This window comes from Gobius niger (assembly GCF_951799975.1).
Source record: "Gobius niger genome assembly, chromosome: 14".
In the NCBI taxonomy this organism is placed as follows: domain Eukaryota; kingdom Metazoa; phylum Chordata; class Actinopteri; order Gobiiformes; family Gobiidae; genus Gobius; species Gobius niger.
In genome coordinates, this window is record NC_136865.1 from 9,513,025 (window position 1) to 9,539,657 (window position 26,633).

Sequence of the window (26,633 nt, forward strand, 5' to 3'; positions counted from 1 at the left end):
ACTGGTATCATTTAACGATGCCCAGCCCTGCATATCAGCAATGTTAAAATTGAATAGAATAAAGTTCACCAAACCAGGAAGAAGGACACTGAGGCACATAATGAGGTCTATTGTGCAAACAAGTTCAAAAGCTCAGAACAGGACTAAAAATAGGCAATTGACCACTGTGGAGCTATTTATAACCCACATCCGTGTTGGAGCTGGTAGGGTATTTGACATTATTTGCATTTTATGAGTACATAGGTGCACTGCTACAGCTGTAAGTCAACAGTAGATTCGAGTTTGTATTTCAATGAAAGGGAGGGTCCAGATGAATCAGGCCAAGAATCTGGAGAATCTGGAGAAAGCTCTCAAACATGTTCATTTTTATTAGATTTTTGCATCATATTTGCAAGGACCCTGAACTTGACTAGTTTTACTACATACAGACGCTTCGGGATGCCAACTTGTCCTTTCAATATCCTCCCTCCCATTACAAATGGAAAGTGAAGAAAAAGAAGAAACTGTATTCAACTGTATTTAATATTCTAAACTAGTAGTACTTTGAAATAGCCAAAGGAGTGCAAAAGTACATCATTTTAAGGTGGATTGCGAAGTGAGCAAAGGCAGTTGATAACAACTACACTATGCAAAGTATTCACGGGAGCCTCAGCACTAGCGGTTATGTGATATAACTCACACGGATCAATACTAACACAGTAGATGCATTTGGCCGCGCTGTCCGCTGGGTTAAGTGGTATGAGACGGCGAAATACTATCAGCAAAAAATAATCAAAGGATAAAAATCTATAGGATCTAGTGCATTGGCAACTTAAAGTTACAACTCTTGTCAAACTAATTGGTCTTACAAGTGCAGTTGGCAAAACAATTCTGTAACAATTGTTAACTTATCAAAATAGCGTTGTTCTTTCAAAGAAACCCCTCTAACGTCATGGTCTTTGAACACATCACAATATTTGTATCAGTGGAATAAATGCCTCGCACTAACATTGTGCCTTTGAAGATTGCATTGCTTTACAGTCCATTACACATTCACTCCGCACGCTCAGTGGTGGTCAGTGCATCAGTTGTGTAGCACTTTTATGGACACTCAGAGATGACAATACTGAGTGGTGAAAAGCTAATATTGTAGCCACAGCTGCCCTGGGGTAGGCTGACGGATGTGATGCTGTCAATCTCCGATCACCACCATTCACTCACATGCCACATTTACACAGGCCGTGTGTGAAATGTCGGGCCTAAAGAGAAAACACAGTCACTTAAAGCCGCCCTCAGCTACTCCATTTAGCCGGACCGGAATGGTTGCTTTCCCACATGGCATCACTAGATGCGGCAGCTTCAAAACAGCGACAGAACTTTGTACCGCAGAAGCAGACGAGCACCGCACCTCCCTCAAAGATCGTGAACTAATAAACATCTGAGCGACCTGTTGTGATGCAGCTGAAGTCCTCATGAAATGTTCATGTTGTTAAATAATCCTATATCTTTAGGGAGCTGTAAGGTCTTTATTTTTTACCCTTTTTAAGCACACACAGGGAAGTGTATGAGGTGTTCGAGGGTTGCAGGAGTTAAAAGCTCTGAACTGTAAATTTAGTTCTAAAAGGAAGATTAATGTTCTAAATGCTGAAAAACACAGACTGACACGAAGGCTGCAGTTCAACAAATACAAGCACTGTGAACTTTGCTATATATTTTATTTTGTCTGCTGATACTGTGTGTTGCACACAAGATTAATAATACTTCCCTATCTTTGAACGGATCAAAAGGGCAGCGTGTGGAGGGGGGTGAGGACCGTGGATGAGGGAGAAAGCTAGGTGAGGCAAAAATAAATAGAGTATAACTGAGGGTAGCTTTAAGTTTTCATAACAGAACTCACTTGGGCCCATTGTTAGATTACTTCCTTTAGATTCTTAACTTATAATGTACACTTTGAGGGTTAAATAGAAATAGCATGCTTTTCATTCTAGAGCCAGTGAAGAGGCCCGTAGAACGGCCTGTGGAAGTGGACCAATCTGCTCCAGTCTCAAGGTGATGTAATGGAGAAAGAGAGAAGCCATATGCTCTCTGATTTCACCAACAGTGAATCCACAGACAGAGATGGGGCCCACTGCCAAACCCCAGCGCCTGTCCAGGAATCTATACTCCGCTCTGAGAGGCTGGGGCCGGCTACTGTTACTGTGGACGGCCACAATATTTTGACATGCTCTCGATATTCAAAAACTTGATGCTGAAATAAAGCAACAATGAAAATAAATTCTTATCTTGTATGTTGTAGAGATTTGATATATAACAGTGGTGTAAATGTTGGTCGAATGAAACAGAACCTTAGGCTGTTGGTGTCTGTGGGAAACTGTGAAGAAAAACACTTCTCATTATTTATTATTTTTTATTGACCTTTATTTAACCAGGATAGTCCCACTGAGATTAAGAATCTCTATTTCTACGCAGACACGGGGAGAACATGCAAACTCCACACAGACCACTGCGCCACCGTGCCGCCCTTCTTCATCGATAGAGATGGGTTGCTCTGTTAACAATTGAAGATATAGAGACATGAAAAGGAATAAAAGTGCTCCCACAATCAAAATTTGTCCTTGAATAACTTTGGCTGCATATTCGCTCATCCAAGAGAGTTGTGTTTTTAACTATTTGCCGTGCCACAGCTACAAGACAATCTAATTTTTGTATCTAGTGTAACACTGTGCCAACCACAATCCAATGGACGTAATAGATTTCTTCTTAATATACCCTGCCTGACCAAAAATGATCAAAGCTAAAGGCGACCAAATATTAAAGCATGTGACCCTTTTTTGTAATAGTATGTCCATTTGAATTAACTGGACAGCTTCCCCCCATGCCAGACCACATTCCTGTAGCCAGAGTTGGGCTTGTCCACTTACAGGTTTCTGACGACAAAACACTTCAATTTATCTCCATTTTACACAACAAGGTGATGGACATTGTCAATGTACAGATTCATCATTTTAAACATTTATGGATTTTCCATGAAACTGACTGCTCAGCATCATTGTTTACCTGAGAAATACAGCAAAAATGAAAATCCATAAAGGCACTCATTAAAAAACGATCCTAGTTTTAGGGCCCGACGGATCATTGGGTTCCGATACCAATACCGACACCGACATAAAGGGGGTTGGCATAGCCGATAGACGATATATTGTCCGATATTTTAAGTCATTTAATTTGATGTTTGTGTGTTTTTATCTTTCACATAATCTACGGTTGTTATTATTATAGCAATCATCAAACATCATAAAAATATATCTAATAGAGGTCGACCGATTTGGGTTTTTCTGAGGCCGATGCCGATTTTGGGGTTTTTTCTCAGGGCGTCAGGGCCGATCTGCACCACTAATATGGCTAATATTTCTAAAAATGTCTGGTATATAATCCTTGGCATGATGCTTCTAAATGTGTCAGTGTTGAACTGTGACAGTAGGGGGCGCTGTATATTCATGTTTAATTGATACTTCAGAGGGAGCGGTGGTGGTTATGGTTCCGAAATTATACGCAAAAGTCTACAACATAAAATATGTAAAATAGGTGAACAAACTGCTAATCGATTTTCACCGCAACACTTTTTCACACCCCTGAGGCCTAATCCTTTCCGGTGCAGAAAACGGGAAGTCTCTTTCACTTTTGCTTCCGGAGATATCATTAAAAGGCAAATATCGGCTTTTGGCCGATATCGAAAATTCCCAAAAATCGGCCCAATATATCGCCCGGCTGATATATCGGTCAGGCCCTACCAAGTTCATTAAGTATTACTCTAGTGTACTTTGTGTCAAAGTGTCAAATACAACATAATTTCCCCTAATGATAATGCAAAACTAGGATTAATCCATTTCCTTGAGTAGGACTTTTTAAGCTTATATAGTTTTTGTGTTGTGTTACATCCTAAAGGTCTCTGGTTGTTTTCTGCCTACCAAGTCAAATCCAAAACGATATGTGTATGAAAGCTTTATTCAATAGTCCATGTACACAAAATAACTGCACTTAACACCAATAAGTCATCAATATATAATTATAAATTATTATAAATAATCTACATTAACAGTTACTGTAGTAGAACATAGTACATCAGCTCGCTAATGTAAACCCCACTATAAGGGCAGACGTCTAATCAATGCAGTCCGTATGTGGCATATGAGGCGGGGGCATCATGTTAGCGGGATCTATAGGGAAACCCTACTACTCCCTGTGTAAACCTATACTCGTATGCAAAATAAGACTAGAGCTTTTAGTCTGTGAACTCCGGACAATCATCCACTGTCAGACAAGCCCCTCCACTTCAGTTACATAATATAAAGTGTGTGGTTCAGTGACACATAAAACGACCTTCCCCAATGTCAACAGGGCTGGATTGAAGCAGGGTGGGCACACAGTAAAAAATAAATAAAACAACAGCCAACAACAACAACAAAAAGTGGATTTGTTTCAGATGGATAAACAGATGGAACACGGTGGATATTTTTGGAACATGTGAAAAATAGGATGTGTTGTTGCAGGACACATTGTTTTACACCGTGGTAAGAAGCCATAGGCTGAACGGTAGAAGACTTGTTAAAAACAAGCTAACAAGCTAATTGCACATCAATTTTAGAGGATCATGAATGGACGGTTTCAGCTATTACACGGTTTTGAGGAAAAAAAGAAAAGATAGTTACCTTTTATTTTCCTATCTAGCATTGCAAACGCGATTTATGGATGATTAAGTAAAGAGTGAGCAGGTTTTATACATGATACATTTCTATGGAGCAGTTTTCTGTTGATGTTTTCAGAGGTTTGCTCATTTCCAAAATATGTGTTATGTTACTTTGCGCATGCGTGAACAACCAGAGGTTGGGACATGGTTGGGACCATAGACATATTATCAATAGACCACCATTACTCACTCCTCCCCATTTGACAAAATAACTACATTCAAGGGGGAAATCATGGTGGATTTACAGACTCCTCCTCCCCAGCTCTGACGAAGCCTGTTCCTAAAAAGAGCATGACGGCGGGATCTTCACTGTAGACTCGGCCCTTGCGTGACATGTAGTTCGGTCATAGCCGCGCAGCTCCAATGCTAACAGTCCGGCCTTCATTAGTAAACAAGATTTCTACAAGATTTCTACAATTTTTCTTACGAAAACCAGCCTGGTCCCACTCCCTTTAGTTGTGCCTAACCCAGCGTTATCATAGGAGCAATATCTAGCTGTAGAAAGTTTTAAAAAAAAATAGGCACCAGGCTTTACAACTGTTTAGAACATGTCTAAAGTCCAATGCTATGCAATGTAAAACTAGCGTGTTCTGCCGCCACTATATGGAGGTACTGCAGCAATGGCAGCCAATGTCAGCCCCTAGCGTCGTCGTCGTGAAAAGCAGCCATTGGTTGGGACAGGTGTAAATGAGCCTGAACTGTAGAAATATTTGCATGACAGGGGAATCACAGTCTAAAAGCATCTTAATTTATCATATTGGGGCATGCAGTAAGGCCATACCATCTCTGTAGTACAATCCTGATTCCATATTAAATAAATAGGTCGCTAATGCTAACGCAGATAGTGCTATAGCGGATAGTGCTAACGCAGATAGTGCTAACATGGTTAATGTTAATGTCCACAGCAGCTTATAAATACACTCACTGAGGAGGATCTGCACCTACTGAAACATCATTATTGTTAGAAAAGCAGTCAGAAATTTGGTAGAATCGAGTCAAACAGGTGTAATCGAGAGCTCACATGGCTACCTAATATGCGTACACAAAAGCGCTCCCGATTACAGCTGTTTGACTTGATTCTACCAGAGTCTGACTGTACCCTAAAGGCGGCATGGAAGCACTGCAAAGGTCAATCTTTCCTAACAATAATGATGTTTGAGAAGTGCAGACCGTCCTCAGTGAGAGTATTTATAAGCGGCTGTGGATATTAGCACGAGTCGTGTTAGCATTAGCGTATGTGTTGCGATTAGCCTATTTATTTATTTATTCATTATGGAATCACGACTGTATTACAGAGATGGTATGACCTTACAGCAATGAGATAATGGCACATTAACATTGATGTGTTACAGACACCTGTCCCAACCATGTCCCAACTTCTGGCCGTTCACTCATGCTAGCGGTGCATGCGCAAAAAAACATTGCAAGAAATATTTCGAATACAATAGTTTACTTTAGGGCATTACGTGGTTTTATTGTACAGTATTTTTATTGAAGAATATATAAATGTCAAACCGAACTCTCAGTATTTTTTCCATTGCACATTAACAATATACTTAAACCCTTCCCATTTTATGTAAACAAACTTAGAATATGAGGTCATCTGAAACCCTGCTATAAATATATCAACACCTCGTCTTCTTCATCATCATGGAATATTTGTGTCGTGTACATTTGAGGGACATCACGTGTGTAAAAGGTGACTTTGTGAATGAGCACTATAGCGGGCAGGCCTTCTGTTTGACAAGCTGCTCTCTCCATAGGGGCCCCATAAACCAGGTCCACCCCCCCACTTCACTCATCTGACCGCACACAGCCTGTCCAGCACGGGGCCACGCTGCTTATGGGGCCAAGGGTTTAACGCCTTGGGTCGCACATACAGTACATCACAGCCAAACCAATAAACAAATAAAATGTCCAAACATAGAAAGGACATGGTTCAATTCGTAAGGTACATTTCATTGTATCAAATGCTTCCTCTACATTTGACCCCTTCCTCATCCAGTGCCTTTGGGAGACCTGTCAGGGGGCAGTTGGTGACCGCAGCTCCTGATCTTGAACCAATTTTCTTATTTGTAATGTGATGTTTCTGGTTAGTACGACTTCAGTGTAGCTTTTGATTCACCGATTGAGGTCACAATGAGGTCACTGTGAAAATAAATGATTATGAACCACTTTTCAAAATCCTTTTTTGTTTAGTTCAACTGAAAATGTAGTGCAGTAGAAAGTACAGATAAAAACAGTTAAAGTTTTCATCATAAAAATAACTTTTATGCCATGTTACATAATATCTCAAACTTCTGTTGACAACTAGGGATGGTGATACTGGTATCGGATATCGAAGCCGATGATTATGGACATGCTAGACCTCGTTTTGAGAATTCAATCATTAGTTTTAATAACTGCTAGTGATCGTTTAGTCGTTTTCTGGTTTACACATACTCAAAAGGAGCAGAAATTGCATAAAGCGCTTTTCATACTCAGGTGCATCACACTTATTTATAATAATACAATGTCAAATGTTGTCTTTTCCTCAAAAATTGTTGTTGAATAAGCTGAAATTACGATAAAAACAACTTGATAAGGTAGTATACTTCTCTCTGTACATAAATATTAAAAGAAATGTTTACTGGGAAAGGCTGACGACCCACTGAAAAAGGTTCCGAAACCCACTTTTGGATCCCGACCCACGAGTTGAGAACCACTGCTGTAGTTTAGAAATAAACATAAAAGGACTCCCTCTTACTTCTTCAATCCCAGCTCCTGTCATTTATAGTCCCAGTCTGTGCCAGTGCAGCCTCCAGTTGTTTAAGCTCAGTGGCTGAACTCTGGAAGTTCTTAATCGGTTAATCAGAAAAATAATCTGCATATTATTCGATAACCAAAATACTCGTTAGTTGCCTAATCTTGTTTATTTACTTATTTCTGATAGAACACCATTTCCCTCTCAAAGCCTGCTCCTCTGCCAACACATTTTCCGACGCATATGGGCAAGCGCATGCACCTTTGGCGCGGACGTCCAGGCGCACAGTGGACAACAAATCCCGTCATTAACAAGGACGAGAGTCGATTTCCGCTGCCGTTATATCAGCCTCACACCGGCCTGGAAGAAAATCTGTTTGAGTAAACCTCAGCTGACATTTACGCTATTGACAGTCTTTAGCTAAAGAGGTCTGTTTGTGTGAAGCTTGCATGTTCTCTCTGTGTGGTTCCTCCATCCTCCAAGGAAGGACGGTCTTAATGAACTGAGATGACTTGCAGCACAAGTTGAACCAGGGAAATAGTCTGAGAGAAACTTTGAATGAGCCAATTTTAAACCAATACAGCACGATAGTGATCAACATTTAGTACCAAATACCTGTTAAAAGCACAGTACCCCACGCTTTAAGAGTTCTTTTGATTGGTGACTTATAGGAAAACAACTGGAACTCTCTTGGACGTGTGGATCCATAGGTGCCCAAGTTACATCTGAACACATGGGAACGAGACATAACAGAACTCACAAACAAGCTTTCGCACGAGGATCGATGATTTATTACTGCCGGAGTCGGTTAGAGTTAAAATAATGGTATTTTCCAGTTCCCAGACAAGGACAAAGAGTTCTATGATATATTGCAGTGGGACGAGACGTGTTCCTATAAGGACAATGCAAGCTCAGCATCATGTACGTACTGTAGTCCTGATGGGATATAGAAAATGGTCATCGCCTAATTCTTATATGAAACTACTGGCTCAAAATCAGTGGTGGAATTTTTGGGTTCTCATTGTTGATTACGGACAAACTAAGAAACACAAATCACAATCAGATTTGAATGGCAATTGGTTTTATTGCTACATTCTCCTCAGATTTACCAATTCTTTCAAACCCTTTCTTAACACTGAACTCTAGAACCTCTACACCAATCAACTTTGGCACAGTCCTACTGTGTTGCCAATTTGCCAGAATGTAGCTGGTCTGTTTTGAGGGGAACATTGGAGATGTTGTGCCCTCACACCTCACCTGCTGCTACAAAGGAAGCTGTTCAGACTGACAGCAAAGGGATGGGACACCCACCGATGCCTCTAAACAGTCCATATGAATACCAATGCTGTCCTACCCTCCCATGCCCTTCGTATGACGGCTCTGTGGCACAAAGTACATGTATGTCATAAGGCCTGTCATGATAACAAATTTGATGTTCGATATATTGAGTCAGGAAAGTATCGCGATAAAAGATACGATACGAGATACTGTCAACCTTTGTTCTAAAAGTGCATCATCATATCCTAAAATACCACACAAGCTGCAATAAACATGAAATATAATGTAACTCAATTTGCTTCAGTCAAAAATCAAAGTTTTACAAAGAAAAAAATAGGGTGGGAAACGCTGATAAATGTACAGACGATAAATGTCGAGCTAAAAATATATTGTTTATCTGTTATTTACTGAACGATAAGTCGATATAGTAATTATGGTGACAGCCCTATATGTCATTTCATAATGTACGATGCCAGGGCTGTTTTCAACTTTTGGGGGGCAGCCTAAAAGCCTGAACTCATCTGGCCAGCCAGTCACTCCTACTTTCTGTTCAAAATCAAAAGCATTTAGGAACCTGCTCAGAACCAATACTTTCTCACATTCAGATTTCCAACGTCCACGGCCCATTTACTATTATAATACAGACGCTACATCTATATTTTCCAGTCTATGGTCCAATCATAGAATCATGTGCCATTCAGAATTCATAACTTCCCTCAGTTAACAGGATCTTATCTTATTTTCTAGGTTATTAAAACATATGGACAACAAGTGTGCACTGAAATGACTGTAAACATAAAGTCACACCACCAAAATATTTGCAGTAACAGTAGAGTGAAAAGTGTGGGTATAGGTCGACAAAGAGCTGTTAAAGCCTTTTGAGTGATGTAGTGCATCATTTAAAAAAAAAAAGCCATTACTGCTCCATTAAGTAACATTTGACTACTTAAATGAACCGACAGCCATAACGAACAAACAACAGTAGTGATGCAAAATATAGATACTGTGACAAAACATTGCATTGATAAAGCCGTTTTAAAGTCAATTCAACAGTGGCATACCAAGCAATCAAAACATGTGATTTGATATAAAATTAATGTACATTTAAGCTGCCTAAATGGGAAGAAAATATGCGGGGTAGAATGAGGATAACAGTGAAAAATATATCAAATAAATTAGAAGAAAATTCGCAGCTATCAGCCATGCAAAACAAAACACATCACCAGCATAACCACGCTCAAACATAACAGAGATGAACGCTGCGAATGAACCTGTTCACCACAATAACATGCTTTTGTGCTGGCAGATTATTACATATCTCCTCACTCTGCAACCGACGCTTTGTTTGTGCCAAATATCAGTCTCCTTGGCTTGGGTCTGTCTGAAAAAGCGCCTGTTGTCCAAGTGTTTGCTGTGCCACCACAGCTGTCCTCAGATGCCCTCCACTCCATCAGCCGTGACTGCAAACAGGGCGACTGCTGAATTACTTTGCACAAAGGTTATCGCCTCGTCTTTGTGCTTAGAGAGTTCACCTCTTGCCCCCCTCCGCCTGCACCGAGCGCATTTTCTACAGATCGGTTTTACCCAAATCTAAAAACTTCTCGACTGGAGAGCAACGGTGTGATGCCTCATTTGAAAGCTGAGACCTGCAAAACTGATTGCTGCGTTTTGGTCGTGTTTTTTGTCTCTTTTATACAATGTTTTTGTTCTATTTTGTTTTTAGATTTGGGTAAAGCCAAACAGGAGAAAATGATGCTCGATTCAGGCATTAATAATAATAATAATATTTCAATCTAAGGCGAGACACTGCAGGTGAATAGGGAAAAAATGTATATTTACAGATATCAATTTGAAACTTTTGCTGTCGATCACTGGCATAAATGTGAGAAAAAAATACATTGCAATTTTTCTGTCATTTTATCTTTTCATATAAGAACAAGGTGTTTTGTGCCTAAAAATGCCCCAAATTTCACATCTTTTCGGCGACGAAATCTGAATAATGGATAGAGCGACATTCAAATTTGTGGTTTCATTTTATTGATGAATGAGTTGCCAAGACTTTTTCAGAGGGGATTTTGGATTTCTTGTTTAGTTTTAAAATAAGCTGTTTTATAGTGGAAAGTTTTAATTTTCGCCTTATTTTTTGACATTCAAAACTCAATAAATGGGGCTTCTAGGGATTAAATAATAAAAAATCCCTCTGAAAAAATCTTCCAAATATTGTTCAGTCCAAGGCTGGAAAATGTGAAGTCTTTAGGTCCTACTGACGTGGACATAGTGTCGCCACAATGACAGAAAAATGTGTTTTGAGAAAAAGCCCCTTGAAATTGTGTTCTCCCATATACGTCTATGGGGGAACATTGAATCAGCGCAATATTTAAACATGTTATTGTGAAGATTAGGCATATTTTCTGTTTCCGGTGAAAGCTTATATGTTCAGAGACCAATTTGGCCAAAAAACCTGAAAACTGAAAAAATTGAGTTTTGCCTGTAGTGTCTCCCCTTAACACATTGTTTTCTTATGCCATGCAGTCCTTTAGCTTTTACGTGTATGGTTCATGTGATCAGCTTTTCATAATGATATCAACATAATTACAGTACCACTGAGGACAAAGTACTACAGTTGTCCTTCAAAGCCCAATCAAACATCTGTAATATGCCACTGGATTGGACAAATCTGTAAAAAATGTGATCGAATTGCGCAGCCCTATACGAGGAAACAGGCCTACAGTAAATAGAAAAAACAAAATCCACTGTAACATGGGACTCCGAGGCTTATCCCTTTGGCCCCATAGCTGCGACTTCCAAATCAACCCACCAATTTAAGCTCAGTCGTGGCGGTTACGCAATATTGTGACCGATCTGATCCGGCGGCTACAACAAAAACAGCGTGATGTCATAGTCAATGCCTTATGCCACGAGCGCGTGGAGCGTGCGCGCATCGGGACGGAAAGGGGTTTCACGCGGACGAAACCTGGCACAATAGGCTCCGTTTATTGTACGGAACGTAGCGTAAATACAACACATTACGTTGCCTTAAAATCCCCGTGATTGACTCGAGAGTTCCAAAGCAAGATATAGCTTGAGGTTTTATGTTAACTTGCATGCGATGGTGCCATATATGTGCAACAATAAATCGTATTGTGAAATAGTAAAAGGTTGCATGAAAGAGCCAACTGTACGCGCTGGAAAACTCATGACTCTGCATAAGCATATATTCTCAAAATGTCCGTTTCTGAATTAAATGATTTTTTTAAAATTATGTGCAAATTGAATAATTCCGCAATAACGTAGCGCCAAAACACCATAAGCTTTAAGGAAACAAAAGGTTGATCTGTAAAATTATATTAGGCATTTCTCTCCTTGTGTTGCCACGTTGACATACACAACATAGCACAATTTCTTATAATATTAGCCTATAGCGTAGACGTCCAACCCAAACGGCTTTTGCCAAAACAAACATATCGATAGTGCAGTTTTTTTTCCTCTAAATAGTGCTCCGGACCAAACCATGCAGATATTTTTTAAAGTCTGTCAAGTTTGCGTAGCCGTCGCCGAGCACTTCCGGCTTTTGCCTTTCACAGTATTCCATTCCTCGCCACAATTTCCGCGAACAACGGCAAAATTCGTACGAAATCGCAACTTTTCGCGTCCCGATACTGCATCAGACGCCGCTACGCTCTCAACCCCCCCTCCGGAGAGTGTCCCACCTCGTCGCAAGTTCCTGTCCAGCCCTCATCCGAATGTCGCGCACTTGCTGCAGCCCCCCTGCCTCCACCTCCTCCTCCCTCGTCCAGAGAGACAATGAATGAAACCAATGTAGGAAGCGGTCAAGCCCACGGCCAGTCCATGTGAACACTTGTCTCGTAAAAAACAGTTAAAAAAAATAAAAAAAATCTCCCTAGAAGAAGAAAAAAATGGTGCTAGCGTTCAGTGGAGGTGCAGCGTGGAACCGCCAGCATCTCCAATACAACGGAGGGAAAGGCGGAATAATGTCACGTGAACCAAAACAAAGCGCGGACGCTGCGTTTACGGTGAAGCCGATGATCTCATGACAGGGTGAAGCGGCGAAAGGCACGCGGGCGCAATGTGCAGAAGATGCTACGTTACCTGCAGGATGCTCCAACTTCACTTCTCTGCGGTGCGGTCACTGCCCCGCACAGCCGTCAAACCAGTCGCGCGCACGGCCACACCGGAAACACGCTGGGGGTTTACCAAAATAAAAGCGTTGTTTTCACTTCGGCTTGCGGAGCACGTCGGTCGCTCCGCGTCGCTCCGCTGAATAGGACGGTTCGTGAAGTGACGTAGTTGAAAAGTTAGGTGGAATGACGGGTCGACGATAAGGTAAGCGCGTGCGGCGTCTCACTCGGCTTTTACTGTGACGAAGCGGAAGCGCGGGTTTGCGTTGTTCTAACTTTGAACTACTGCCTCGATGGTACACCCGGATAATAACATTTCCAATAAAATGGGATTTTCCCAATGTACTAAGGCCCACAACTGATAGAAAACACTACATAAAAATAAAAAATAAATAAAAAATAAATTTAAAAAAAGAACAACACATAGCTGGTCTTCAGGCCTTCATCTACTAAAGGTGCATAAGCAGAGCTCTTTATTTTTGGTCTGTGCTTCTGACCTCTCTTAGTTCTTGGGCAACCTGTCCGGGGAGTGGGAGACCTTTGGGAGAGTTCAGCACCTACAGTATAGGGACCCAACTCCAGATATTGAGAGTGAACTGGATGTTTTAGCCTATTGTGCATGTTTTGGGTTGAGGACACACATAAACAACATTTTCACTTTTTTTTTTTTTAAAAGCGCTTTTCTATTGGCTACCTCCATGGGCACTCAAAGCAATTCCTATCAAGGAGCTATACACTCATTCACACACATTCCTAAAGAGAGAGAGAAAAAGAATACACTAGTGTTTATCAGATGATTAATAGGATAAAAAGAAAAGAAAAAAGAAACTTCTGAATGATGTATATGCTCTTTAATCTTTAATCCCTGTATTATTTGTCTTTGTACTGAAGAAACAGGCGTCTAATGTCGACCACAACCCCTTCACATACACTTTCATGTTTTTTTTTTTTCCATAGGGGTTGCCAGGTGCCGTATTCCTCCAAGGACAAGAGGACCCGTGTCGACGTTGACGTCAGTGATGTCATCCAGTGCAATTCCCCAAAATACCCGACATAACAACATGGAGCGCTCCCAATGACTTCATGATCCTATAACAGGCTTATGCAACTGATCACACAGCCTCATTTTGAGATTATATAAGAGCTTCAGCCGCTCACAGCTGGGGCAGGGACTACCCCCGGAAGAGCAGAGAGCACCCGGCAAATTTGGGTCAGAGACAAACCCAATGTTGACTGGATGTGCGTCACTGTCAGTAGGGCACACACACCATAACATGCCATAAGGAGTTCAGAAGCAAGTTTGTTCTGTAGCTACCGGGATAACTCCATCATCCTCAAAATAAATAGTTAATCAAATCTTTCCTTCTAACTAATGAAACTCATGGGACTTTTTATTTGACAGACACGTACACATGCTTTTTATTTAAATTTAATCACAAATAGGCTTAACAAGCTCTTCTAGTGTCTAGCGGCCCTCACGCTAATCCAGAGACAGAAACTGCACACTGCTTTAAAAACTAGCCCAGTGAGGCATGTTCTCTTCAGTGGGGAATCCTGGGTAAAGGCACCGCCATTTATCACTGTTTAGCTGAATCATGTGACCAGGCGAGCGGCGGGTGGGAGGGAGGGAGGCTAGGGAGGGAGGGAGCGCTCGGTAATCCAGTCTTTCCAGACTTGATTAGGGGCCGTATAAATGCATAAGCCAATAGTGTGTTACGCGTGTTGTTGAGGATGTAATCATATTCCATGTATGTTGGAGCTGGTATGTGGAGGAAAACAGGCAGTAGCCCCATCTAGAGGTTAAAAGAGACAATGGACTTTATAGAAGGCTTTATTAAAATGAAAAAGTAGGAAAGAAAAGTGGTCATTGTCAAAGCTGTGCAATATGCGTAAAAAGGTGTGAAGGTTTTTTCTGTATAAAAATAAAATGGGTGTTACTGTTATGAAAGAAACAACAAAGATTTTACAACAATAGTGTTTTTAAGCAGGGGACACACAAGAGGATTAAAAAAAAGGCCCTCACGTTCTCTTCCAATGTTTGCAACTAAGCGTAAAAAAAAAATGTGTGAGCTGGAGGTGTGGAGCGAGTTTTTTTGAATGCCCAGCATTAAAAAAAACAATAAAATTTGAATAGAGGTAATTATTGCCATATATCCAGGCATGTCCTAGTGGGACACGCTGGTGGGACTATGTCTGCAAGCTGGCCTGGTGTCGCCTCGGGGACCCCCCAGAACAGCTGGAGAAGGTGTGTGTGGATCGGGAAGTCTGGGCATCTCTGAGGAGACTGCTGCCCCCGCGACCCGGCCCCGGATAAAGCGGAAGAAAATGGATGGGTGGATGGATGGTAATTATTGCCATTGTAATTAATTAATCGCATTGATATGGATATAGGGTAAAACAGGTCTTTCACAAAGGAAACTTTTATAAACCTGCATAATTAAAGGATTAAAAATAGTCAAATACCAAGTTTTTGGTCGATGCTTTGAAGGTGGAGGCTCAACACAATTTAAGTAAACACCATCGCAGCTCACGCCACAGAAACAACGTAGAAAGCCGTCCCCGGGCCACAACACATCCGATCCTGAAGATGCTCACCGGGCCCTAAATCTTCTAATGTGTCCCTGGCTTGACAATAGAAAAACAAGTAAAAACGCTTTCAAACATAAAGTCTGCCTCATTCTGCCCACTTATATACATGAATGGATGCGATAAGTCCCACCCACTCATAACTTATCACAGAACTTGGATCTGCAGTATTTTTAAATGATTCATACTGGAAACAATCCTCCAATTTGGCCGTGTTTACATAAAGTAAGAAAGCATAGGAATGGCTTACAAAATATCTTTAAAGCTCAAACTTCCGAATCTTTACAAAAACTTCTCTTTGGTGCAAACGGCAAGACGAGCTTGTGTTGCGTCGTGTTTAGCTGAAGTCTCGGTCGGGTAACACCAGCGGAGCCACCAGGGTCCAGAGGAAGAGGGCCAGGCCGAGCCAGCTGGAGCAGATCTTCACCCAGACAGCTGGCATTGTAGACTTCATGGTCTCGTAGTCCGTGTTGGGCCTGGAAAGTCACAGAGAGTTACGGAACCCGTCTTTGTCATGACAAGATGACGAAGGACTTTTAAAACATACAGTACTTAATGTAAAATTGTAACTAATATGAGTTATTGTTTTGTAGTAGAGAAGCTTCTGTGGTATGTTTGCCTCTTGCTGCTCTGTGGAGGAAGGGTGAGCTGTGCTACATAGCAGGAGCAGAGTGGGTGTGGTCTTCTTGGTTACTTTGTTCTGTAGGAAGAACTCCGCCCCGGGAGCGTCAAAGATTCGTGAAAAAACACTTTGTTATACGCTAAAAAGCTCTTATAAGTCGTTTTTGCATAATATGGATCAATACTTTTCACAAATTAAAGGGAGACACTGGATATGAATAGGGAAAACATTAAATTTAGAGATTACTGATATAAATGAGAAAAAAAAGTCACTTTATGTTTTAACATGAAAATAAAAAATGTTTCATCAACAAAATCTAAACTATAGATTGACTGTGGTTTTATTTTACAGTAAATTTTTTTTTTTTTTTTTTTAAGAAATTCAAATTAGGCCTTGCTTTTTACGGTTCAATGCTCTATAAATGAAGATAGGAGTTGGATATTAAAAGGTCCTTCGGAAAAGACTTCACAATATTGTTACGTACAAGACTGGAAAGTTTGCAGTCTATATAAGATACTTAAGTGGAGATGTTGTTGTAAAGAAAATCTCATTTTGAGAAAACGGGCTCCAACGTCTGCACTCGTGGCTGTATATTTTAGGCACGACAATCTCTCAGAAAAGTAATAACCATATTTGGATTGCAGCGTCATCTCGGTTGCCTTTCGTGCTACACGTGGATACCAAACATACTTGTGAATCAATACATGAGGGAAACCGGCCGGCACGCTGCGATATTTTCGTTATTTCCTGGAAATCTCCAGCTCATAAATACAGTGTGTTGCATAAGTATGGGCCCCCCCTTTAACTTTGACATTTTGCCATGCTATGGACGATAAACAAATATTTTTACCTGAAATGTTATCTGAAAGACACACTTTTCAGTTTTTTATTCATCAAAAAAAAATCTAAATCATGTATACATTTAATTTCACTTTCATGTTTGTGTGTCACTTAGTGTGTGTCTTTCAGATAAAATTTAAATTTAATATATGTATGTTTATGGTCCATAGTATGGCTTATGGCAAAAAGTTAAAGGGAGGCCCATACTTATGCATAACACTGTATCCTAAAATAAAGGGTGAGTTTGGTCCATTTTCATTCTGATATTAAAACTAAGCTGTAATACAACATACTGACGCCTTCATCATTGTCTCTGTCTACAAAGGGCAGAGAGTGGCCGGTCTCTGAAGCACAGTCAGATATACTTACTTGTACCAGTTGGTTAGAGTCATCATGATGTAAAGCGAGGCCAGAAACAGAGAAAAGTGGAAGAAGGAGTAGCTGTAAGTGACCCCGTCCTCCTCGTTGTCCACGGCCCGGCGGACGCCATCTTCCCCTTCGGACTCGACGTCTGCGGTCAGGCCCTGGCCCTCCTCTGTCTGCATCAGCCGGTTCACCTGGGCGTTGTTGGACGAGCGGATGCTACACAAAGCCAGCAGAGCAGGGGTCAAGATAATGCAGAGATTATTATGATTACAACAAACAAACCATGGCAAAGATTTCACAGGTTATTTACTTATCAACAGTCCTCAAGTTGGTTAAGTCTATTAAAGCCACCATGCAGAACATACAGTGCTTATACTTCCTGAGTTGTTGAAGCGCCAACAGGAAATGAGAGACCTTGGCAGTGCATCCTGTTCAAAATGCCTTAATAGTTACTCGTACCTACTTTGTTTTACTAATACTCAAGGTCTTTTCACTTTTTATACGACTGCACTGGTCCTTTGATTTAACCATGTTTTGACAGAGATTTGCACTTCGGCAAACACGGATCACGCTGAGAGGAGTGACGGCTAACGCGGGGCGAGCTGGAGGCTGTGAGTTTATAGGGACCATGTGTGAGCAGTAAAGTACCTGGCATAAAGAGTACAGAAGAGGAAAATGAGCAATCCCACGATGCTTTGTGCGTTCCACCACTGCACAGGTCCGGGGGCCTGTGTTGGAGTGGGCCCTGGAGGTGGAGTGGTGCTGGGCTGCACCAGGCTCAACAGGCTGGGGTTACAGATCTTATCTGGAAACCGAGTTAACATTCGATTCAAATACAGCAAAAGGCAGAAGTATAGGTGTATTACATACTGTATGCAGACTACAGTGGAGCCCAAAACCTCACTACACTCAAATGTATGAATCATCAAACAAGACACAAGGGGCCGCATCGCTTATGTGGTCGGTTAATCAGAAGTGATATGAAGTATTTTCCACAAACAAAGCACAATCAATTGAGGATATATTAGTTTTAATTGGCCAGAAAACTAACAACCTTCCAGTATGCGCTCTTCCTAAACTTAAAGAGGACGTCGAGAACACCTTCATAATCAATAATAATAGAAAGTACATGTGCTTTAAAGGTCCTATATCATGCAAAATCGACTTTTTGGAGCTTTTAGCCATGTTGTTATGCTATTTCCTTATCAAAAACACCCCCAGAGTGGTTTGCGGCTTCATTCACGCAGCTCTCAGTAATCCTCCTGAATCCTGCTCTCTGAGCAGCTGCTCCTCCCTCTCCTGGTGAACGGCTGAGTGTTCAGTTGTGTCGTAACAACGGAACGGAAGTGCTCGACATCTGTAATGTAATGTCTTAATTCTGTGCTTACGGCCTGATTTTAATTTGTAAAACAGCTTTTTCATTATTTCTGTCGTAAGAGAGAAACAAAGAGTAAAAAATGAAAAAAAAAAAAAAAAAAAAAAAAAAAAAGGATGTGCCCGAAGTGCTTCCAGGTCAGCTGTGGCCAAAACAAACACATCGCTTCTGAACAGATCAGTCATGTTTGCGCTGCAGCTGTGAAGATGGAGCTCGTTACCTACTCTGGACACCTGTTTTTTATTCTTAACTAACGATCATGTCACGGACGGAGAAAAGGAAGCGCGTTTGGCTACGGGGACAAGGAGTTTATATTCAACCCTTTTCAGGAAGAGGCCACTCAGCTGTTTTTTTCTCCGGGATTCAGCGACTATCAGCCAAAATGGTGTTTTTCTGTGATTGTCACTGATGGATGTTTGGGGAACCTTCGCCAGAACCAAAGTGGATTAACTTTTATAACCAACGCGAGTCCCATAATGTAAACAACGATGGAGCAGAGCGGTGAGTCAATCCAAACGCGGGTTAGCTTGTGTGTTAGCATATTAGCATGTGTGTTAGCCATTTATGAAGCTGTGTTGCAGATGTCAACTCCGTATAACTGCATCGTGAAGTAACTTCACTTATTGTTGTTTATTTATATTACGGTAAAGTTGTATGCGCGGAGAGAGGGGGCGGAGTTAACTGAATCGAAGCGTTGTGTCTTCCGGGTTTGAAAAATACCTCCAGAAAACACTTATATTTATCACAAAAATGAGTGCTCCATAATGGTAGAGGTACAATATATCATATAAATGCCTATACTTAACTTTGGAATGGCTAAAATAGCATGATATAGCTCCTTTAATGGCTGTAAAGTCTTTGATAGACTTACTTGGGTTATTGGTCATGGCTGACCAGGTCAGGTACATGGTGTACAGAGAAATGAGGGAGGCCTGCAGCAGGCCTGAGCTGGGCTGAGCTTCCTGTAACAAGATCGTCAAACAACTGTTACTGTAGATTTGTACGTTTCCCACATGTACTTTCTGCTGTGTGCCAGCCTTACCTGGACTCTGGGCAGGATGGACACAATGGACACGATGACACAGAAGATGAAGTTGAGGCTAATGAAGACCTTGTGCTCAGTGCAGTCGTCAGGTGTGGTGTAGTAGATGTAGAACAGCACCATGGAAGAAAAGGCCAAGGCATAGTTGATGAAGGTGACGGACAGAAGGGCTGGAGGCACAAACACGTAGCTTTATTAATTGTAAACATGACTTGTTTGATTCGATTAGAGTTGACTTGTTACTGACCTCCATACCAGCACTTTGAGTTCCCTTCTTCTGCCCTCTCCAGCCAGGACTGGTTCCAGGAATGAGCAAAGTCCACAAGCAGGATGAGCTGAATGATGATGAAGATGAAGGAGCCCACCACACCAAAGTAATACCACACTGAACACAGGCCAGATAACAACGACTCCCATTAAATATTGTATGTAAAAAAAAAAGGCAAAAGCATGCAACTGCGCATCTTAAAAGAGAAGCTCAAGCTTTGTACCATCGGTGAAGATGCCATCGGGAATGAAGAAGGCTCCAACAGTTATCCCGACCAGCACCAGGAACTTGAAGAACCAAAAACTGAAAAGAAAAAAACAAAACAGAAGTTGTTGTTTTTTTAGAACATTTGATACAGGAGAGTCATTCCAACATCAACACCATATATGATGAAATTCCCTCCATTTGATCTACCATATAATCCATTGGGTTCTGTTTATGTTCATGGACTCATCAGCTTCACACAATTTGCTAGAAAATTTGATAATCATCCAAATTTGTTATCGGTGTGCTCAAATCTCCCATGAGTAATCCCTTTTCCACAGTCTTCAGTTTCTGATGTTCACAGAAGCTTTTAAGTGAAGTTCCAACGTATGACCACCAGAGAGCGACAAACACATTGGTTCAAGGAAGTATTCATACCATTTGTTGTCAGAAAAGTATTTGTCACTGAGCATTTTCAGTTTTGTTTTTGTTTTGTTTTTGTATTTTCTCTTTCTCCAAAACAGAACTGAGATTTTACCCAGATTTCAATCTTAACTTTTGGTCGTCAATCCATTGCTTTTTCACACGTATGAGGCAGTATTTTCAGGGAGGAAGAGGTATGACACACCCGTTCTGGAGGGCTGCTCGCGGGTCCTTGCTGCTGCGCACTCGGATCATGATGAGGGAGAAGAGGAAGAAGAAGCAGGCCATGGCGAAGCACATGCGGTACACGGACTTGTACCCAACGATCATGTCGCAGTTCACCTTACCCTCGATGAACGGGAGGGAGTTGCCGTTGACGCAGAAGCCTGGGATCTGAAGAGAGGAACCAGTCAGGGGACAATCGAGTTTGGGTATTTTAAGACCAAAAAGAAGTTGCCTGCTGTTTGAAAGAAAGGATTTGTAGTGGAGGCAATTTGAGAGCTGAAAAGAGGCGGTCAATATAAAATCAAATCAAGAGTGATCCTAATCCGCACATGGCTTTTCAGTCAGTTTTTCCCACACGCAGGCTCTTAAGTGAGTGACAGGCGGATTTAACCAACCGCACATGCTGTAAAGTGTGAACTCTCAGGTGAAGCAGATAGCTGCAGGTATAGAAAATATATATCGCTAATAAATGTTTGTGAATGGGAACGAAATCGAACTAGTGATTTAGGCGGAAATAGGATATCGATTTTTGCCGTATTGACCACTCGCTGAAATAATCAAGACACAGAGGAGGAGCACCACCTCATGACATCAGCAGGTGAAGGGCAGGTGTTTTTTTAACCTCTTTACTCCCGCCTTAACGGAGTTCATTTTCTCCAGTTCAACGAAAAAGTGACCAAAGAAATTACCAAAAAAAAGTGATTGCAAGGTGGCAACAACGCGAGGAAACATCAGTTTACAGGTCTTAGCTTTCAAATGAGGCGCTACTCTGGCCTATCGTCGAGCTTTGAGATTTGGGTAAAGCTGATTTGGAGAAAATGCACTCAGTAAAGGCAGACTGAAGTTTGTACAATACTGTATATCAAACATGCATGACTGAAACAAGACGCGACTCCAGGTCTGTGTTTTGCCACTTCAGAACATCATAACGTAGTTAGAAGAAGCTCAAAAAAAATTAACCAGACTATGAGCCCTTTCAAGCATGTTTGTGTAATTCAAGTAAAAAAAATCATAGGTCGTGAGCAAAATGAAGGATCATTTATATTGCAGAAGCATCAGCCTCGTATCGCTGACATGTTTGTGACGTAGCTACACACAATCTGGAACAGATACAGATGGCATCTCTAGGAAAGCCTAAAGATAGCAAACGATGTTGGAAGCTGCTATATGTGGGGGGGGGGGGGGGGGACTCTTTCACCTCTTGCTCCACCATTACTTCAACTGATGCTGAATTATGAATGTTATTTCAACCAAATAAAGCTACAGGGACATGGACAAGAGCCAAGTGGTTCAACAATCCATAAATAACAGAATTTGGGTGACCAGATTTTCCTGGGACACAATTTGGTATTATTCCGCAGGGGCTCCAAAGCTTACTTGTGTGAAGTTAGCCCCCCCATAGTGTCCAATTTGCTTCACAATGGTGTCATTTGTTTGTGCTTCGTTTGTGCACATAAAATTAGCGTTTTATGTGCATTTTTATGTGCACAAACGAAGAGCTGAACAATGATACTAGTTTGGAGTGAATCAGACACTATGGGGGGGTGATCTATTACCAATCAATGATCAATATCTCAAAAACGAAGTGCGCACAAACGCTAATTTTATGTGCACAAACGAAGCACAAACGAATGACACCATTTTGAAGCAAATTGGACACTATGGGGGGGCTAACTTCACACAAGTCCAAAGCTTGCCTTTTCCCACACTGTTAACGTCTCATGACATGCACCGACCCGCCTCGAGGAGATGCTAGAATCGAGATTCTGAATTGGTTCATACTTGGCAATTGAAATTCACAGGGGCCAAAAACATTCAGTTTCAAGTGAAGTGTATTATTTTGGGTTGGGGACTATGTTGGCCAAAAGGTGGGACGACTGAGACAGGGACTGAGTAGGGACTGTTTTTTTTAGAGAAATGTATTGGGACATATGGGACAAAGGACTCAAAACTGGGACTAAACTGGGATATCTGGTCACCCTAAACACAATGCGAACAGACATTCAAACATTAGCGTTATGCTACCAAGCTAACGGCGAGCTTCAAGAGCCAGTTTTTGAACTTCCATTGGACAATGTGTGACATTCGAGAATAAGAACAAAACATTTCCAAGGACCCGATTTTGAGTCACATTTAGTGTGTGCTAAATATGTATATAGTCCACCAGAAATGTTTAAAGTGGCTGATAAATGGTGATTCCCGGAACAAACTTCCATCCCCGTCGGCACGGCCAGGCCCAGAGTACAGTGTGATACAGTATGTCTCTGGCTGTGTTCCGCAGTTTAACCTCCAAACCCCCCACTATCTTCAGTTTGGCTTTACGCAAATCTAAAGGCTTCTTGAAAAAAGCGTCAAAATAGAGGCAAAAACGCAACAATCACAACAAAAAAGGACAAATGAAAACATGACAAACACGCTTCAAAAATGTGATAAAAAGGCGGTGATAAAAAGGCGGCGATAACATGACGAAAAAGTCAATTATGTAGGTCTTAGTTCTAAGGTCATCTTGCTGGAAATAAGTAAAACTGCCAATGGGATAAGACCAATTTTCTCACCCCATTGGCAAAGAAAATCACTTGAAATGAAGACGAAATGTATTGAAACAAGTAAGAAATATCTAAAAACAAGTGAAATAATCTAGGTGAAATGGCCAACTACATCTTAACTAGACAAAACAACTCACATTTGGATTATTATGCACAAATTGAGACATTTAAGCCATCTAGTTAAGTACTTTTTGTAATGTATGTTGAACACGAACAGCATGTTGTAGAGCATGAAATCTTAAGCGCAAACATCTCTAATTTAACCCAAAAGTATTTCCAACCCGCCGTTCAATTTAGCTGCCCTGTTTGTTCTTTCTTCTCTCCGTTGCTGGGTTACAGACTCGGGGAAAAATTATCCGAGTAATGGCTGAACCGTGATTTTTATTTTTCTGAAGTACAAAATGGCATGTGGGCTGATTTCATTTTCTCTCTTTAAAAGCGTCCGGCTGATGAAATAAGGCTCTGCGGCCGAGAGGAAGCTAAGTGCACAACGGACTTATATATAGATTGTACCTTTTTGAGATTGTCCTCCATGCCGGGCAGGATGAGGATGATGGAGACCAGAGTGCCCAGCAGCAGAAGGAAGGAGAAGGCCAGGCGGCTCATGGTGGAGTTGTAGGTGGAGGGGCAGCATGAGGACAGCAGACAGGGCGCCGAGCCGCACAGGCAGGACGCCTGGGAGATGGGAGAGAAACAGGTTAAAACAGTGCCCTTTAAACACAGTAGTACCTCACAGGAATGAGCTCGAGAGCAGGTTTTACAACTTTCAGAGAGCGATATTGTCACTGTAATGTAAACAACAACTACAAGTCGTCCGTTCACATAAGATATAAGACGTTTACACTGTCTACAGGGATCGGACAAGAAGAATTGAAGCTCCAACAAGGACTGGACGATCTGGGCCAGTCTGCTGAGGGACTCCCATCGGCCCTGAGTCCATCTATAGCCTGTCCATCAATGCGAGCGGATCTCTCCTTCTGCGGTTCTCTCTGAGGTTTCTTTTGGCTCGTCACCACCTGCTGCCGACGCTTATTTGGACGTTATGTTTGCCTGGATACTTCAGTTGCCTGAACTTTACATTGTCTTCTTTATTGTTTTGTTTTGTTTTATTTGCTTTAATGTCTGTACAGTCCTATGAGGCAACTCCTGTTGTGATATTGGGCTATACAAACAATTGATTGAATGCTGCCTGACTAGGGATGCAACGATTCATGGAAAATCTTCTTAAAATCTGAATCGACGTAGAAAAAATAAAATGGAAGAATCGTTACAGTCTGATACAAGGACATTTTTGTAATGTGAAGTAAAAAAAAGGACAAAAATGCAGATGTTAAAATTACAGAAACATCTTTTGGTTATGAAATGAGTCATTAAAAAAACTTTAAATCGGGCACTTTAAATTGAATTGAATCGGGGCTTGAGTGCATCGCTGCATCCCTCTGCCTGACTCAAAAAAAAAAAGTCGCCACACTCTAATATTTTGTTGGACCTTCTTTAGCTTTGATTACAGCACACATTCACTGTGACGTTTCAAAAACTCACAACTTAAAAAATTAGGGTGAAGGCATCATTGGGGCACGTGGTCATTGGAGCCCTCGCTGCAGTAACCCCCAAACTGGGAGAGAGGCCTCAGGACATCCAAGGAAAAACATCAGACATCTCAGCACCAAGAAGCCAAATGAATGTCAACATTGAGTTATTCTTGTTGTGTAATTGTTATTATTTGTTTTGACTCTCTGAATGGAATCTTAAGGGCTTTGTCTTGAATCAGAATTTTATAACAATATAGGCGTGTATCCTTTATTTACACAAGACTTAAGTGTACAACAATAGAGTCTTGTGAGGCCTGATCATCGCAGTATGTCATGCCACCGAGCGCTGGATACCAAACAAACACAGCGTCTGCTGCCAGGGCAACCGGCTCCCTCCTCTTCTGCACCTCTTCACCTGCGGAGTTCGCACATGCACACATCTAGCCCTGATTTACACTCACTCTAATCAGAACTGCTATTACAGCCTGAGCGGAGCTGAAATGAGAGTGCAGCTGAAGGAAAGAGGGGGTACCCAGAAGCGGTTTGAGATTTGACACATTCATCAGGCCATTTTCCTGCAAGAAGCCAAAGCAATAATACAACTGACCATCAAGGGCCAAAAAAGGCTGAACTAAATTAGAATAAGCATGACTGTGTAATATAAATAAAGAATACATTATTATTATTATTATTATTATTATTATTACTACTATTATTATTATCATCATTTTTTTTTTAATTATTATTGTTTTTTTTTTAAATATTACTGTCACTCACTATCGGTCAAAAAAACAAAACACGACGCCATTGCACTATAATTTTCTTCTACTCAACCGAATGTGCCTTGACATGACATGCTGTGAACTGTTATGTGCCTTATAGTTTGTAATTGTTAAATAAATTTAATAAAAAAAAAAAAACAAAGAATAAAAAAAAAAAAAAAACATGCGCTGTAATTTGTAAAATGCCAAAATAAAAATAAAGAATAAAAAATCTGAAAAAAAAACAAAAACAAAAAAAAACACGTCGCCATTGTGGAGGGTGCCGATATTAGCCAATCAGCACACACGATTGATACCAAGCTATATCAATCGTGTGTGCTGATTGGCTATTGGCATCCACCACAATGGCGTCGTGTTGTGTTTTTAACCGATTGTTGTTGTTTATTTTTTTACCATTGCATTAAAAAAAAAGCTTGCTCTAACTGCAAGGAGATCAACATAAAGAAGATAAAGAAAATATAAAGATGTGTAAGTTAGTTTTTTTTCTTCTTTTTTTTGTACACTTGCTCGGAATGTAACTGAACTAGGCTAGAGAAAACCCGGAAATGGCGGCGACTTAACTGATTTTACGCAACAAACTTTATATAAAGTCTACTCCAGGAGTTAAAAGAAAGACAAATCTAAGAATTAAAGCACAGATCAACACAGCATACAGATAGACTTTTTTTTTCTTTCATATTTATTTTCTATTTACCATCTTTCAACACAGATTCACGTGACGCTGTGATCGAACTGCGAAGGCTCATACATAAACGGCAGAAGAAAGGCTCTATATTAAAGAACAACGCAAAATCTGCACAAAATGTACACAAATAATACTCACGCAGCTGGCGATAGAACAGGGCAGAGCCAAACAAGCCCCCATCCTAACTTATTTCTTGATTTTCGCCCGGGTGAAAAGTTCTCAGGTATCGCCAAAGTTCAGGAAGAAACGCA

The 26,633-nt window shown here is 41.1% G+C and overlaps 2 protein-coding genes across 4 annotated transcripts in view; both read right to left on the minus strand.

Annotated features, from left to right (window-relative positions):
- The window catches only part of hivep3a (HIVEP zinc finger 3a), a 41,656-nt gene extending 28,721 nt beyond the window's left edge, over positions 1-12,935 (minus strand). For all 3 annotated transcript variants that reach the window (XM_079571203.1, XM_079571202.1, XM_079571199.1), the window contains exon 1: positions 12,858-12,935. The gene's annotated coding sequence lies outside the window, so the exon portion shown is untranslated. The remainder of the gene's footprint in view (positions 1-12,857) is intronic.
- Positions 12,936-15,460: 2,525 nt separating this feature from the next.
- On the minus strand, positions 15,461-26,633 carry serinc2 (serine incorporator 2). The gene is made up of 10 exons (XM_079571282.1): positions 26,521-26,633; positions 23,897-24,058; positions 20,818-21,005; positions 20,209-20,288; positions 19,965-20,102; positions 19,718-19,887; positions 19,547-19,637; positions 17,949-18,105; positions 17,304-17,516; positions 15,461-15,948 (listed from the first exon to the last, which is right to left on the minus strand). Exons 1-10 carry the CDS (start codon positions 26,560-26,562, stop codon positions 15,810-15,812), a joined length of 1,380 nt encoding a protein of 459 aa, XP_079427408.1. The 5' UTR covers positions 26,563-26,633; the 3' UTR covers positions 15,461-15,809.